General features: G+C 40.4%; 1 protein-coding gene, 1 long non-coding RNA gene and 1 pseudogene across 7 annotated transcripts in view; 1 reads left to right on the plus strand and 2 right to left on the minus strand.

The window, feature by feature from the left end:
* LOC112657876 (DNA mismatch repair protein Msh6-like) lies at nucleotides 1–8,453 on the minus strand (annotated as a pseudogene).
* LOC112657179 (uncharacterized) overlaps nucleotides 8,200–16,105 on the plus strand; it is a 20,123-nt gene continuing 12,217 nt past the window's right edge. For 2 of the 4 annotated variants that reach the window (XR_007412375.1, XR_004818048.2), the window contains exons 1-2: nucleotides 8,464–8,685; nucleotides 9,460–9,634. This is a non-coding gene — a long non-coding RNA (uncharacterized LOC112657179). Of the gene's footprint in view, nucleotides 8,340–8,463; nucleotides 8,686–9,459; nucleotides 9,635–15,946; nucleotides 16,068–16,105 lie in introns of those variants that run through there. The other 2 variants (XR_003134896.3, XR_007412376.1) reach the window with 2 other exon arrangements.
* The window catches only part of LOC112657177 (coiled-coil domain-containing protein 170-like), a 52,932-nt gene continuing 49,485 nt past the window's right edge, over nucleotides 12,659–16,105 (minus strand). For all 3 annotated transcript variants that reach the window (XM_025443072.3, XM_025443071.3, XM_049113244.1), the window contains exon 9: nucleotides 12,659–12,949. In XM_025443072.3, coding sequence (XP_025298857.1) covers nucleotides 12,788–12,949 — 162 coding nt within the window. In that variant the 3' untranslated portion in view covers nucleotides 12,659–12,787. The remainder of the gene's footprint in view (nucleotides 12,950–16,105) is intronic.

Below are 16,105 nucleotides of genomic sequence, written 5' to 3' on the forward strand. Positions count from 1 at the left end.
TTTTTTTTCATTTTTAAAAAATAAAGTTTATTAGATCATAATGTTATCTGAATTTACCACCTTTGTCAAAAGTCAACTCAAAGCTTCCAATGTAGTCTATAATTCCTTAATCAAAGTCAGCAACTTAGGGACAGCTTCAGCATCTACAGTCGACCTTTCACTAGCCAGGCAAACCTCCCGAAATAATCGTAGTGATTAAGTCATCTTCTCAAATTCTCTTGCTTTTCTATGTCCCTTTTGAATAACCTCCTCTGGAAGATTAGCAAGCCTTGCTGCATTAAAGCCATAGCTTTTAGGACAAGCTCCCTTAATGAATTTATAGAGGAAGGTAATAGTCTCCTGGCTAGGATCCTCACATTCATTTTCTACCATGCATGCCATGTGGCCCAGGTGCACTGCAACTTTTTGAGAATAATCTTCTACTAACAAATGGTAGAAAACTATGTACGACACTTTATGTTCTCAGCAAGTTCTTTAACAACTGCATTTGCTATTGCTGTTCCATCAAATGTTGCAGTACCTCTCCCTAATTCATCCACAAGCACCAGAGAATGTGCGGTTGCATGCGCAAGTATGCTGTATTTGTATGCAAGTATTTTATTTTTCAACAAAAAATGTACTTTCACCTGACATGATGTCACCTGACATTATTCTGTCTGAGGCACCAAGTCTAGTAAATACTCTATCAATTGGTGTGAGCCTGCACACTTCAGCAGGTACGTAACAACCCGTCTGGGCCATTACAGCTAATAGGCCAGCCTGTCTCCTGAGTGTAGACTTGCCCCCCATGTTAGGTCCCGTAACACACAATAAGCTTTGCCATTTTCCTCCTCCTCTTCCTCACAGCCTATTAGAATGTCATTGGGTATAAAGTCATCTCCAAAAAAAATCTTCGTAATGCAGGGATGACGTGATCCTCTAAGGTCTAAGAAGGGAGGAGTGCCATCTTCTGGCAACAAAATTACTGGATGACACATAGGGCCATCACTCCCTTGACTATAGTTAGCCAGGCACAGTAAGACATCTGATACTGCGATGCACTCAACAGCAGACTGCCAGTCCTTGTAATTTTTATCAAAGTTATAAAATAATCGCCTCATACAGTCCTTCAATGATACATCTCTCCGTTCTTCAGCATTTATCAGATTAGCCAACTTCTTTTCAATAGTTTTGGTCCAGTAATCATTTACAGCCCTTCTTGGTAGATTTCAACTCATATTCTTCTGGCAAATTACGAGTGATGAAATTCTCTGGGATTCAATAGGAAAATAAAAATCTTAAATTTGTGTGCCAATTGTTTCACAATTAGAAAGTTAATGCTGACAGAACTTATAGAAAAATCTATCACCACAAGTGCAGATTTTAACACACTTTTCTCAGTAACTTACAGAATAAGCAGGAAGTCCTGAGCCCCAAAATCTCAATCAACTTAGCCCTCATTGCAAGGAGAGGACAACTGAAATTTCTGGAAACCTGACATGGTCTAAGAAGAATCCTTTGTACAGAGTCCCCTCCACAGGACCAGTTTCCAGTCCTCTCCCTTTTCCAACACTGTTAAAATGATGAAATATTGAGAAAAAAAAATTATGCATTGCTGTTGCGACACAGCCACCAATCTCTGGCAAAGGGGATATAGGTGGGAATGTTATTTGGCAGCTTCCAGGACTTTTCCTTAAGAAATAGGGCTAGGATATGCATTTTGTCTAATTCTTTGTCCTTCGATTAATTATGCTGCCTCAGATGCATCTCAGATCATGAAGTCCTAACAGAGAAGCTGACAAATTCTCTATCACCATAGAAAGCTGTAACTGGCCCTTAACAAGCCTACTCAAGACTTTAATTCTATCTCTATTAAGCTATCTTTTTAATTTTAGCCACTCTTCTAAATGTGTAATGGTATCTCATTGTGGTTTGGATTTATATTTCCCTAATGGCTAATGATGTTGTGCATCTTTTCACGTGCTTATTTGCTCTTTGTGTAACTTTTTTTTTTCTCTTTGTGTAACTTCTTAAGTAAGATGTCAATTCAAATCTTTTGTCCACTTTTTAATTGGGTTGTTTCCATGCTATTAATCCTTCACAAGTTTTATATATCAGTCCTTTATTGGATGTGACTTACAAATATTTTCTCTCAATCTGTGACTTGTCTTTTCATTATCTTAACATTGTCTTTCAAAGAAAAAGTGTTTTTAATCTGATAAAGTTCAATTTATCAAAATTTTTCTTTCAAGGGCCATGCTTTTAGTATCATATCTAAATCTTTAACTCGAGGTTAAAAATTTTTTCTCCTATATCTTCTAGAAGTTTTATAGTTTTAGCTCTTATATCTAGGTTTATGATTCATTTTTAGTTCATTTTGCGTGTGGTACAAGATACAGATCAAAGTGCACTTTTTTAGGCAAATGGGTCCAATTGTTCCAAGATCATTTGTCGAAAAGACTACCCTTTCTCCACTGAATTGCCCTTCTACCTTTACAAAACAAACAAAAACAAAAACCAAATTAAAAAAACAAAAACAGATATTTGTGTGTGTGTGTGTGTGTGTGTGTGTGTGTGTGTGTGTGTATTTCTGGACTTTCTATTATATTCTGTTGATTTTTAATTTATTTTTATGTCAATACCACATTATGTTACTGTAGCTTTATTTTTTATGAATCATAAAATTTTATCAAGATAATGGAAACATTCTTTTTACTTAATAAATGATTTTTACATTACATCAATAGGCATTTATAAAGATGTCTGTGACTTTTATACAACATTCAACACATAGTTAAGCCAGCAAATTTTTTTTTTAAGATTTTATTTACTTATTCATGAGAGACACACAGACAATCAACGCCAGAGCCACCCAGGCGTCCCTAAGCCAGCAAATCTAATATTCAACTACATATTTTTTTTCCTTTATGTGATACATACAATGAATACAATGTCAGTTAAAATTTCTGCCTGAGCATATGTTTCTCTTAATCCCCTGCGTGCTTCCTAGAGATGGGACTAAATGAGCCAGACAGACTTGGAACTTTTTTCAAAGCATATCTTACTGTAACTTTAAATAAATCTTGAAATCATGTAGTGTTAATCTTTCATCTTTGCTACTCTTTCTCAAAGATGTTTTGGCTATTCTAGGTCCTTTACATTTGTATATAAATTTTACAATCAGCTTGTTATTTATAGAGATGATAGTACTTTTCTCTCAAACAAACTTTACAAAAATAAAATGAGGGCAGCCTGGGTGGCTCAGTGGTTTAGCGCCACCTTCAGCCCAGGGCGTGATCCTGGAGTCCTGGGATCGAGTCCCACGTCCGGCTCCCTGCTGGGGCCTCCTTCTCCCTCTGCCTGTGTCTCTGCCTCTCTCTCTCTTGTCTCTCATGAAAAATAAAATCTTTAAAAAAAATAAGGTATTTCTTTTAAAAAAATGAAAGTTATTTGGCACCTTGTAATAAAAATGGGAAAACAGTAGTGTAACTCAATTATTCTACTATGATTTTGGGGTAGTATGTCACTCCTACTCCTAATGTTTACACACTCATAGGGATTATCAAAACTTCACATTAGAAGAATATAATACTGCTTGATCTACATAGAAAATTAAAATCCACAAATTTTTACCAAGTCCGGTAAAAGAGAAAAACCCAAATCCAATGTAAATCCCAGAAGATTTGATGTCTCCAAAATGAATGTTTGCACTAGTGGCAGAATGCTTGTACTTTAAAGAAGCTATTGCAAAAAAAAAAAAAAAAAAAAAAAGAACAGGAGCAGTTCACTAGGTGAACATTTCATAAAAGTCCCAAAAAGAAGAGCATGGGGGCTTTAAAAATGATCCAATAAGACACAGCTCTTTACTTTCTTGATTAATAAGGTGAAAACACAATGTGGATTTCATCAAACACTAGAAAAGCACTAAGAAAATGATCCCATCAAAAGCAAAGACTTCAGCAAATGTGAAAATCATATTTTGGGTAATTCTTCTGTGATATTCTTAAAATAGGTCAAATTTGTTTCATCCTTATGTATCTATCTCATCAGGAAAACATAAATAAGAATCCCATTGTCTATCCTAAGGCAGATCATGTATCTCAAGAATTCCAGGGAAATGCTTTCATAGAAGTTGAAAGTGTGTCCCAATTACATATTAGTCATAACAGAATAGGAGAAAGCCCAAAGATCGTCTAGAAGTTTTCAAACCAGCCTGCATATTAGAATCTCAAAGAGAACTTTAAGAAATACACATGACTGGGTCGAACCCTGAGTTCTGATTTCTCTTAACTGGTTTAAGGGTGAGAACTAGTATATATTTTAGAAGAAAATTCTAATGTGAAGACAAAGTTGAGAAGGACTGTCCAAATATTTTCTTTTATATATGATAAAACCGAGGCAAAGAAAAGGTGATTTTCTCAGGAATGCAGCTAGTAAGTATTAGCAAGAGAATGTAACATTTACAAAGAATTATTTATTGATGCTTACATTACCCCCAAAACATAGTGACTTAAAACAACAAACATGTATTATCCAACAGGATTTTGAGAGTTCTTTGAGTGATCCTGTTCAGTATCTCCTGTGGCATTGCTGTCAAGCAATCACCTGGAGATGCAATCATCTGAAGGCTTAACTGGGACTGAACAACAACAACAACAAAAAACACAGAAGGCCTAAGTTGAGAGCAGGCCTCAGTTTCTTGCCACAGAGGACTTTCCCAAACTCTGCTTGCTATGTCCTCATGAAAGAGCAGCTGGTTTACCCAAATGAATGATGCAGGAGAGGGAACAAGGAGGAAGTCATGAAGCTGTCACGATCTATTGACATCCCTCCACTTCTGCAATATTCTACTTATTAAAAGCTAGTGATTAAATCCAGCCCACACCCAAGAGCAGGGAAATTTGCCACCACTCTTTGAAGGAAACAGCAGGAAAGAATTAGTGGTTGGGGCACCTGGGTGGCTCAATAAGCCGAGCATCCAACTCTTGGTTTCAGCTCAGGTTATGATCTCATGGGTCAAGGGATTGGCCTATGTGGACTCCCTACTCAGCAAGGAGTCTGCTTCAAGACTAACTTAGCTTAACCATAGCTTAAACAACAAACATTCTTCACACATCTGGAGGCTGGGAAGTCCATCATCATGGTGCCTGTCAATTCAGTTCCTGATGAGCATCTACTTCATGGCTTGTAGTGTCCTCACATGGCAAAGAGAGCTCAGGTCTCTCTTTCTCTTAAGAATACTAATCCCACCATAGGGGTCCCATTCTTGAGACCCCATCTCAATGTAATACATCTCAACAGTCTCACTTCCAAATACCACTACATTAAGGGTTAGGGCTTCAATCTTTGAATTTTGAGGGGACAAATTTCAGGCTGTAGCAGTTATTTTTCATATCTATATGCTAATATCTTTCCTTTAAAACTACATCATTTCGATAAAAATTTGTTTTTTTTCCAATTGCCAACAATGCTGTGATAAATACCTTTATATATGTATATGTATCTTTATGTATATTATAAATATTTCTGTAGGATAAGCTCCTACAAGTGAAATTACTTGGCCAAAGAAAGCATACACTTAAATTTTAGATAACATCAAACCACACTTCAGAAAGGTTGTAAAAATGTATACCTCCTCAAAAAGGAAGAAACACTGTTTCTGTAGTAACTGCCACTCTAAACATCTGTATCAAAAGACTTCAGGTACAGTTGAACATTGAAGCCGATGAAGGGGAACAATCTCCTGCATAGTTGAAAATCCACATATAACTTTTGACTCCCCAAAACTCTGACTACTAATAGCCTACTTTGACCAGAAGTCTTACTGATAACATAATCAGAACTCAGGGTACGACCCAGTCATGTGTATTTGTTGTTGATTTAACATATTTAGTAGTATTATATACTGTATTCTTACAATAAAGTAAGCTAGAGAGAAGAAAATGTTATTAAGGAAATCACAAGAAAGAGAAAATATATTTATAGTGCTATATTGTATTTTTTATTGTATTTTGTAAGGTGATTTTTAAAAAAAATCTGCATGCACCCAAGCAGTTCAAGCCTGTTATTTAACTGTATTTCTATCCTCTTAACAGATGGCCATTCTCAGTCTTCATTTTACCTGATCAATCTAACTTTTCACATGGTCAATTATCACTTCTTCCACAAAGCACTTTCTTTACTTGTCTTCCAACGCTATATCCTCTCTTGCTTTTCCTCATAACACACTGGACTCCCCTTTGTCAATCTTTCCTCTTGGTTCCTCCTCATCTTCCTGAATTTGACCATTCTCTTGGTCAAATCACATGCTATCTTTTGGATTTAAATACCATATCTCCAACTGGATGTCTAAAAGGCATCTAAAAACATCTAAAGCTACATTCATGATCTTAACCTAAAAACCTCATTCTTCCACAGTGTTAATCTTAATTCAACCCAGTAAATTGCAACTTCATCTTTACAGTTGCTCAAACCAAATCCTTTATGTCCCAACTTTCTCTGTTCTTTCAGATTTCTGCTCAAGACAGATCCTGCCTCCCACCACCATTCTCTATATTCTTAGTTTGCCTCTTTTTAAAAAATGCCATGTCTCAATATATGAAATTAGTGTTTCTTTAATTGATCGTGTCCTCCACAAGAATATGAGCTGAGGTAGGAATTTAGCTGGTTCACTACAGTATCTCTAGCACCTAGAGCAGTTTTATGTAGTTGTTGACATACTGATCACTCAATAATTATTTGCTTAATAAATGAATGAATTTTATAGGTCATACATAAGTATAACTGAAAATCAGGCTGATGAAGTGGCAAAGCCAATAAATTTAGAGATAAAGCATCCAGGATAGGGGCTTAGCCTAGGCATAGCTATGATGCTTTAGGCAATTTATCCTTCAATTTCCTCATCTGTAAAACGGTATTTATGCCATATTCCTCAGAAAATGAGATAGTTGATACAGTATCTCTTTGGATTGCAATACACAAGTTCCACTACCTGCAACATCTAGGAAAAAATATGCTTGAATTCTTAATTTCACCTACTCAGGTACAACAATTTGAGTGTACATCTTCAGAGTCTCTTCTGTTACACTGTATCTTTAAATGTCCACTTGAGCAAACTTTGAGAATAGTAAAGGCAATTACCAGGAAAAAAAAAAACCACGTCTCTAATTGCATTATGGTGATTATTGTACAACTGGGTAAATATGCTAACAATCATTAATTCTATACGTAAAACAGGTGAATTGTAAGCCTTGTAAACTACATCTCAATAGAACTTAATAAAAACCTTTAAGTAGAGAATGAATGAAATTCAGTAAGTAAGCTCTGCAACGGATTAGGTCATCCTAAAACATGGTTTATGAAAGAAACACCAGTATTTGGTCGAGTCCAAAGTGATCTGAACAACCTAGCTTCCGAACTCTACTGGGGGCACGTGCGTGGCTTAGTGGTTGAGCCTTTGGCTCAGGTCTTGGTCCCGGGATGAGATAGAGCGCCGCAGGGAGCCTGCTTCTCCCTCTGCCTATGTCTCTGCCTCTCTGTGTGTGTCTCTCATGAATGAATGAATAAAATCTTAAAAAAAAAAAAAAAAAAAAAAAGTCCTCTATTAGGATAACAGTGCAGTAAGAACCCAGCCAGGCTCCTCCAGGAAAGAAAGCAGCAAACTCCGAAGCCTGCAGTGCCAGTCCTCACAAGCACCGCACCTGCACCCCTCCTCCTGTCCTGCTCCCCAAGCAAAAGCCCCGTTTCACTATGCAGAGTTGGACGCCTGCAGGAAGGGGTGTCCGCCCATGCTGGTCACTTAGCATCCAGTTTCCGCAAGGCCTGCTGTCCTCCTCTCCAAACCCTGATCTGCGCCAGGGAGCTGATAAAATCTAGGCTCGCAGAGCTGATTCCCCACACTGATGGACCCGCCGAGGTCACCCCGGGTACTTGGAGCCACGAGGCGCTCCGGATCAGAAGGGCCAAAAACAGCGCGCTGGCTCCGACTGTGGCCGAGCGGGCGTCACCCGAGATTTTATGACGGTTCCTGACGCCACCTGGGCCCTCCAACTCCGGGATGCGGGCGCCACCGAGAGCTTGACCCGGCGGAGGCCAGGCTAGAACTCTCCCGGGCCAGCACTGCGCGTCTCGCGAGAACGCCCACGCCGCCCGCGTCCGCCCAGCCCGGGAGCCGCGCCCCGCTCCCGCTCCCGCTCCCGCTCCCGCGCGCGCGCAACTTGTTTTCCCGCGAGACCGCCCCTCGGCTGGGCTGGAATCGCTGGGTTCCACCCCTCGTCGGCGGCTTCCCGCCCCCCACGGAGGCGCGATCTGAAACGGGCCTTCCACCAGCCAATCACGTCTGCCAGCGAGTCACCACCAAGGTACCCTGCGTCTTTTTCGCCCCCTTCCGTGTTCAGCGACGCTCGTCAACCGCCGCAATTCTGAGCCTCTTCCGTCCCCGCCCCTCGGAGCCGCCCGAGCGCGGCGGGCTCGACGGGGCGCAGGCGCAGTAGCAGGCGCAGTAGCAGGCGCAGTGGCGCGCGCTCGCCCGCCGACGGGTCCCTTAGGCCGGTGTGGGCGGTGGCGCGCGGCCCGGGGTCGCACCTGCGGTTTGGCGGCGTCGGTTGTAGGCTCTTGACCAGGAATCCTGCCCAGGCACGTGGTCTTGGCAAAGCAGCCGCACTCGTCGCTAGGGTGTGCTGGGCCGCAGGCGAGGCCTCAGAGTAGGTTTGTACGGGTCCTAATGGCCCCTCTTTTGCGGAAGCAGGGAAATGCTCCCTATCTGGGACACACCAGACAGGCGAAGACAGAGGCAGTGGCTCTCAGCCTTTCAGGCCTGAAAATGGCACCTTGCAGTTGAGGAAACGGCCCCCAGACCGAAAGTGTCTGGCTGTGCCTGATGGCTCCTGGCCTGGGGCAACAAGCTCCATTAATCTGACCTGAAAAATGTTTGTGCTAGGGCAGTTGGGGCTTTCTGAAACCCCAGAGTCACAGGTCAGAAATCCAGAACACATTTCCTAATTTTGAGGCTTATTTTAATATTTGAGTTCAACCCAGGACTCGACCAAGGGTTATAAGGCTGGTTGGTTAACAGCAGATGTGCAACAAGTAGTTCTTAGTTCTCACAGCCTTCCTGCATGCTCAATGGAGCCCCTAAAATTTACCATTTCTCTATTTGCCAAATCCTTAGTCTTAGGCCTAGAGTCACTTTCTAGTTGGGCCCGTAAGAAAATTCATTCCAGTTGACCTCTCCCTGTCCCACAAGTGAAGGAGATCTTACCGCGTAACTAGCAGATCTTATTGCGGTATTAACTTTGCTTTGGTCATTTGGGCAGTTTCCAGTTTGGGGCAATTATGCACAATGCTGTTATGAATAATTTTATGTCTTTTTGTGATATATATATACACACACACTAGTATAAATATACATATACATATACAAATATAGATATAAATATATATATATATCATTTCTTTTTTTCCATTTATTTTATTTTAAAGACTTGAGAGAGTACAAAGGAGGGCATAGGGAGAGAAGCAGACTCCCTGCCGAGTGAGGAGCCCAACAGGAGGTTCAATTCTATGACCCTGAGATCCTGACCTGAGCTGAAACCAAGAGTCAGAGACTTAACAGACTGAGCTACCCAGGTGCCCCATATATGTACGTTTCTATTAGGTGGGTATATGTATAGGAATAAAATTTCTTGTTTATAAGGCATGTATGTATTCAATTTGCGTAGCTGTGAATTATGGTCAGCAGAATAATACTTCCCAAAAAAGTCTATATCTTGATCCTTGGAACTTGTATTTTAGGCTACATGGCAAAAGGGAATTAAGGTTGCTAATCAACTGACTTTAAAATAATTATTCTGGATTGTCCAGCTGTGCCCAGTGTAATCACAAGAGTACTTAAAACAGGGATAGGGAAGCAGGAGGAAGGGAGTTGGAGAAATGGCAATGTATGGAAGACCAGAAGGGCCTGATGTCCCTGGTTTGGAAGGTGGAAGGTGTCAATGAGCCTAGAGTGTGGGCATCTTCTAGAGTTTGGGAAAGGCAAGGGAATGGATTTTTTCCTCTCCAGAAGTAACATAGAGCCCTGCCAATGCCTGGTGACACTTCCAGAAATGTAGGATAATATTGTTCCAGCCACAAAGTTTGTGATAATTTGTTACAGCAGCAACAGGAAATACACTGCCTGGGGACCCCTGGGTGGCTCAGCGGTTTGGCACCTGCCTTTGGCCCAGGGCATGATCCTGGAATCCCGGGATTGAATCCCACGTCAGGCTCCCTGCATGGAGCCTGCTTCTCCCTCTGTGTCTCTGCCTCTTTCTCTGTCTCTCATGAATAAAGTCTTTAAAAAAAAAAAAAAGGAAATACACTGCCAAAACTGCTTTCCAAAGTAGTCTTATCAATTCATAGACTTAAGATGCTTTGAAAAAAAATATCCATACCTCATCCCTACACCACGCTAACTGAATTGGAATCTCAGGATAGTCCCAGAAAAAAAAAAATTAAGTTCATTAGGTGATTCTGATACATCTGAAAATTGACAACTGCTCTTCTAAAGTTTTAAATCTAAACCCAGTTTTCATCATTGAAGAACAGTGTCAGTAATTTGGCGACAGGATTGAAAGCAGTTCTAGTAAAGACTGTTCCACATACTGGAAGAGTCCTTCTTCCTTGTCTGCTCAAGAATTAGCATAGCTAGGGGCCACAAGAGCCCACTAGAGCCCATGGCTATTGCACTGGAGCCCACTGAATCTTCCAAGGGGATGCCCTTTGAGGTCCTAAGAATTTTAGATGTCAAAAACATTCCCTGTGCATGGGATTGGAATCATCTGGTTCATTAGGATATGTTGTAGCTGGCCTTGGACATTTTTGGTGAACTAGTAGAATTAGAAGATCATGTGATGTTGGAGTAGGAGGATTGAACTTCATGACTTTAGGATGCTGATCCTATTGTATATAATTATGTAAAGCTAAGAATCCAGGAAAGAATTGCCAGAGAAGAAATTAAAAATAAGATTTTACATGAAAGTACCCACCTTGATCCTGAAAGAAAACAAACCAATGATAACAGCAGCAGTTGAGCCATCTCAAGCATAGAACGCCCAAATACAGCTCGCTGAGGTTAGTGTGAACAAAGCTGAGCTCAACTACTTTAAACATCGTATGTACCATAAGGCTTTCAATCAAGTAAGGTATGTGTAAGTTTGAAAAGAAAAAATAATATAGCTCACCTTTTACACTGCTCCATGGTTGGACAATCAGTTCCTATTAACACAATTTATGAAGGATTATTAAGACTAAGTCCTCTTGGTATTTACAGATTTTTTTCTTTAATGTGTTTATAAAGTGGCTCTTTCAGAAACTGCCACACCTTGGCACTTTTATATTTGTGGAAAGCTTGACTCCAGGAACAGGTAGTATTTGCACTTCCTCAAAGAAGAGCTCTAGAAAGCAGAGGACAGCTTGCCTGGTTCCTGATGTAGTACAGTCTGTCCCTCCAGCTGTGTGTGCTCTGTGAGGCTGCAGCAGCAACCGACCTTGGGCCATGGCCCTAGGGGAATCCTGAACACAGAAGGTGCTTCTTACTGCTTCAGCAGGTTACACAGCAAGTGGAAGCTCTGGCCAGGGCTGCCCTACCTTTCTCCTTTTGTCAGGGATGAGGATGCTCTTGAGAGCAAAGGTAAGTGAGCTGCATACGTTGCAACCAGGGAGCCTGGAGTCAACTTCTCAGGTATTGATACCAAATACGGACTCCTGCTTGGCAACAGATTTATAAATCCTGAGAAGCCCTGGGCAATTTCCTTCAAAGAGGATGTTATCAGAAAGAATGAAGAGTGATCCAATATGGAAACTATTGGTGACAGTTCAATTATTTTCCTGACAAATGTCAAGTATCCCTGTTTTCCCTTAAAATTTGAAATACTCTGTGGCATGCTGGGATCCCTGCAGTACACCAGAGTGACTTATCACACTGCTTGAGAAGACAGTTGTGACCATTGAAACTGAACAATTCTCATCTTGTCCTTTACTGAGTATTTAGGATATTCATTTTCTCTAAAGTGCAACTTCTGTCAGCTCCAGGAAAACCTGATACCTCCCACCTTGCAGCTTCTAAAACTAAGTCCCACAGGAGATCTTTTCAAATAACCACAGCAGGCATTTAGTGTCAATAGGCCTTTCCAGATTCTGATTTGTTCCTACAGAGGACATCTTGGATAAGTCTAACACTACCTTGGAAGAGGAGCAGTATCCAATATTAAATGAAATAAATAAGAATTATACTATTTAAAAAGTAACTCGTTAAACTTAGAGATTAAGTTAGAAATACACTGTCAAACACTAAGTACTAAGAAAGTAAAAAAACACAAAACAGTCTGTTGCACATTTATAAGAATTCTTACTTTCCTACCATTCAACATTTCATATCTGACTTTCACACTCTCAGTTAATCAAATAGGTGAGACAGATTCATATTATAGAACACAACTTTACCTGGATTTGTAAGGATGTATATCCCAAAATTGTTCATTTTAGAAATAGTCTGTCCAACTAAGAACACAAGTTCTGGTTAATATCCTACTTAAAGTAGTAGTAATAAAGATATTGTATATATTATAAGTAACAATCAAGACTAGACCATAAATAAATGTATAGAATAAGATAATGACAAAGAAAAGTTAAATGCCAAATATCAAAGGAGAGAATTTTTCAAGTGAAAAATTCCCAATGCATTTTATTCATAATGTAGCCAATTCAAGATGTTGGAAGACATGTCTATATCTTCTGTGTTCTTGCTGGCAGCAATGTAGACCAAACTTTTTTATTCATTATCCTGTCTAGTCTTACAATCAGAAGCAATCTTTGATTTCTTAGATGCTTCATAATCTTGTATAACAAGCCTTAGGTGATTGATGATTTTCTTGTCAGCTGTTCTCACATTAAATCCCAACATCTTCATAATAGTTTCTCGAAAATCAGAAAGCTGCAAAGAACCACCCAAAACACAAGATATATCATTCGTTTTGGTCACCTATTTATTGTGTACAATGAAATTGGTAACCGAAATGTAGTCTTATTAAACATTTCTTTATGAAATGTAACATTCTACATTCAAGTTTTATTTTTAAGCTAGAAATATGGTCTCTTTATAACAAGAATTCTTTATTTAAAATGTCCTTTTCATTTTAAGATTTTATTTTTACACTTTATAGAATAAACCTAATTTTATTGCTGCTTGTTTTTCATCCCTAAGGAAATTCCTTTTTGGAGTTTGGATTTGCTGTATGGTAATAGTAGTCCCCTAAACATCTCTTTCCATTTCTCCTCCAAAAACCGTAGTGATCTTCTAAGGAAAGCAGTTATAACCACCCACAAATCATATCTAAAGCATAAGTAGAGAATATCACAGACTTCAGTTTGGGGAAAATAAATATCCTAAACCAGTAGAGGCATCTCCTGAGCCCACACTGGAGGATGCAGCTGGTTTCCAGTGGTATCCCAGAAATAGGACAAAGCATAAATGGGGAAATACTAAGAAGTCTAAGACCTGGTGGATAAGAAAACTGGCAAGTGCAAAGGAAAAGAAAGGGGCTTTGAAGCAATGAGACCAATAATTTTTAGAGAGCTAGTGCCCACAAGTGAGCTGGAGAATGAGCAGAGAGGGGAGGGAGAGGGAGAGAGAATCTGAAGTGGATTCCATGCCCAGTGCAGAGCCCAACTTGGGGCTCCATCCCATGATTCCAAGATCATGACCTGAGCAGAAACCAAGAGTCAGACACTTAACCAACTAGCTACCCAGGCACTCCCAAAAATGGCAGTTCTGAAGGACAGGGTTTCTGAGGAGAGAGGGAGATACTTAGAAAGGTGAGGTATTCCTTGGAGGTTTGGAGATAAAGGAAAAGAAAAAAGCAAACTGTGGAAAAGGAGGTACTTCTATAAACAAGAACATTGCAGAATCAGGCATCACATAACCCCCCACCCCATCACAAAAGGCTTGACACGATAGACTTCAGAAACTGCACTCACTGTGCCAACACAAGAGGGTAGTATTGAGTTAAGAAACCAAGTAAGTAAACCCTGCCCTGTAACTACCCTAAAGTGAAAACACCTGAAATTGAGAGGGGAGGGCAATTAAAAGGATTTTAAAGTCAAAGACTATCCTTCCAAATTTCTTTAAGAAGAAAACAGCTAGGGGATTCCTGGGTGGCAGAACAGTTTAGCGCCTGCCTTCGCCCCAGGGCATGATCCTGGAGTCTCGGGATCAAGTACCACATCAGGTGCCCTGCACCGGAGCCTGCTTCTCTCTCTGTGTCTCTGCCTCTGTGTGTGTGTGTGTGTGTGTGTGTGTGTGGCTTACGAATAAATAAATAAAACATTTTTTTAAAAAAAAGAAGAAAATAGCTAGTTAAGTGATGAAAATACTTCCCCTCCCCCCAAAACTGCCACAGAGCAAAAGAAACATGTTTGACACAATACCTGATATAGATTAAATTTAGCACCTGGGTGGCTCAGTCGGTTAAGCATCTGACTTTTGATTTCTGGCTCAAGTCATGGTCTTGGGGTCATGGGATTGAGCCCCTCCATGGGCTCCACACTCAGCACAGTCTGCTTGTACCTCTCCCTCTGCTCCTCCCTTGCTTACACATATGCGCACTCTCTCTCAACTAAATAAATTTTTTTAAAAAACATTTTCAAACAAGGATTTGCAGACATTGTAGAGGGCAGGAACACCTTTACTTTGAATCAGAAATATAGTAATTCATAATACAAATGGACAGGAGTGCCTGGGTGGCTCGGTTGATTAAGCCTTTGGCTCACATCATGATCCCGGGGGTCCTGGGATTGAGTCCTGCCTCAGGCTCCTTACTCAGTAGTAGCAAGCTTCTCTGTCTCCTCCCCATTCACGCGCTCTCTCTGTCATTATCTTTGTTTCTCAAATAAATAATCTTTTTAAAAAGAAGATAAAGGGCAGCCCCGGTGGCGCGCAGCGGTTTAGCACCTCCTGCAGCCCGGGATTTGATCCTGGGGACCCTGGATCAAGTCCCACATCGGGCTCCCTGCATGGAGCCTGCTTCTCCCTCTGCCTGTGCCTCTGCCCACCCCCCACCCCCGTGTGTCTCTATGAATAAATAAATAAAATCTTTTTAAAAATAAAAAATAAAAAGATAAAAATGGACAACAAAAGATATCCAATATGCCTCATAGATAAGGAAGATGTGATGGTTGAACTCAGGCAAGAACAAGACAAAGTCCTCTCAAGTAAAGAGTCAACTACAGAGTACCCAAAGGAGAAGAGAGCTGACTGAAAATATAGTAAGGGATATTGAGAAGAATAAAAAACAAGAATATAAATATGGGGAAGTTTAACGAGAAAAAATATCATGACTTTGCCTCAAGAATCTTTTAAGGTAATTGGCTAAAGTTACATATTTCTTAAGCAACCGGTAATAGAGATGTGGCATATAATTCCATAGTACCCCCAAATTATCAGCCTTTTAGGAATTCTCCTCAGAGGCACCTGAGTAGCACAGTAGGTTAAAGTGTCTGACTCCTGGTTTGGCTCAGGTTGTGATCAGGTTGTGAGATTGAGCTCCATATGTGGCTCTGAGCTTAGTGTGGAGTCTGCATGGGTTTCTCTCTCCTTCTTCCTGCCCCTCCCACTCATTCTTTCTGTCTCAAATATTTTTTAAAAGTCTCTTAAAACATCTGCCTTATAAATGTAGTGAAAATCTAGGCAAATTTAGAAGCACTATCCTCTTTTCCTAGAAAGTGACTTAGCCGCAGACACATGGTTTCCTTTGAACTTCCATTCTCTGACATTTTTTCCTCTTGTCATTGGTTAATCAGTGGATGTATATGCAAACCAAAGCTAAGATAATCATGTATGCCATCCCTTGCTGCTGTAGATTCACCAGGAATAGACATTTGACCTTAACTGGGCTTATAAGATCCTTTCCTGGGATTCTCTCTCCTGTTACAGAATCTCTAAACATAAAACAACCTGACACACACAGAGAGATGCTAAGAAGAGACGCTGAGAAAACTTTAGAAGGCTCCAGGTGCCGATCCGGCAGCCCAAGTGCAGCTCTGCGCCCCCAGAGGTCTGGTTGTTTAACTCACCTTTGACTCCATAAACAAA

This window comes from Canis lupus, chromosome 8 (genome assembly GCF_003254725.2).
Source record: "Canis lupus dingo isolate Sandy chromosome 8, ASM325472v2, whole genome shotgun sequence".
Classification (NCBI taxonomy): Eukaryota; Metazoa; Chordata; class Mammalia; order Carnivora; family Canidae; genus Canis; species Canis lupus.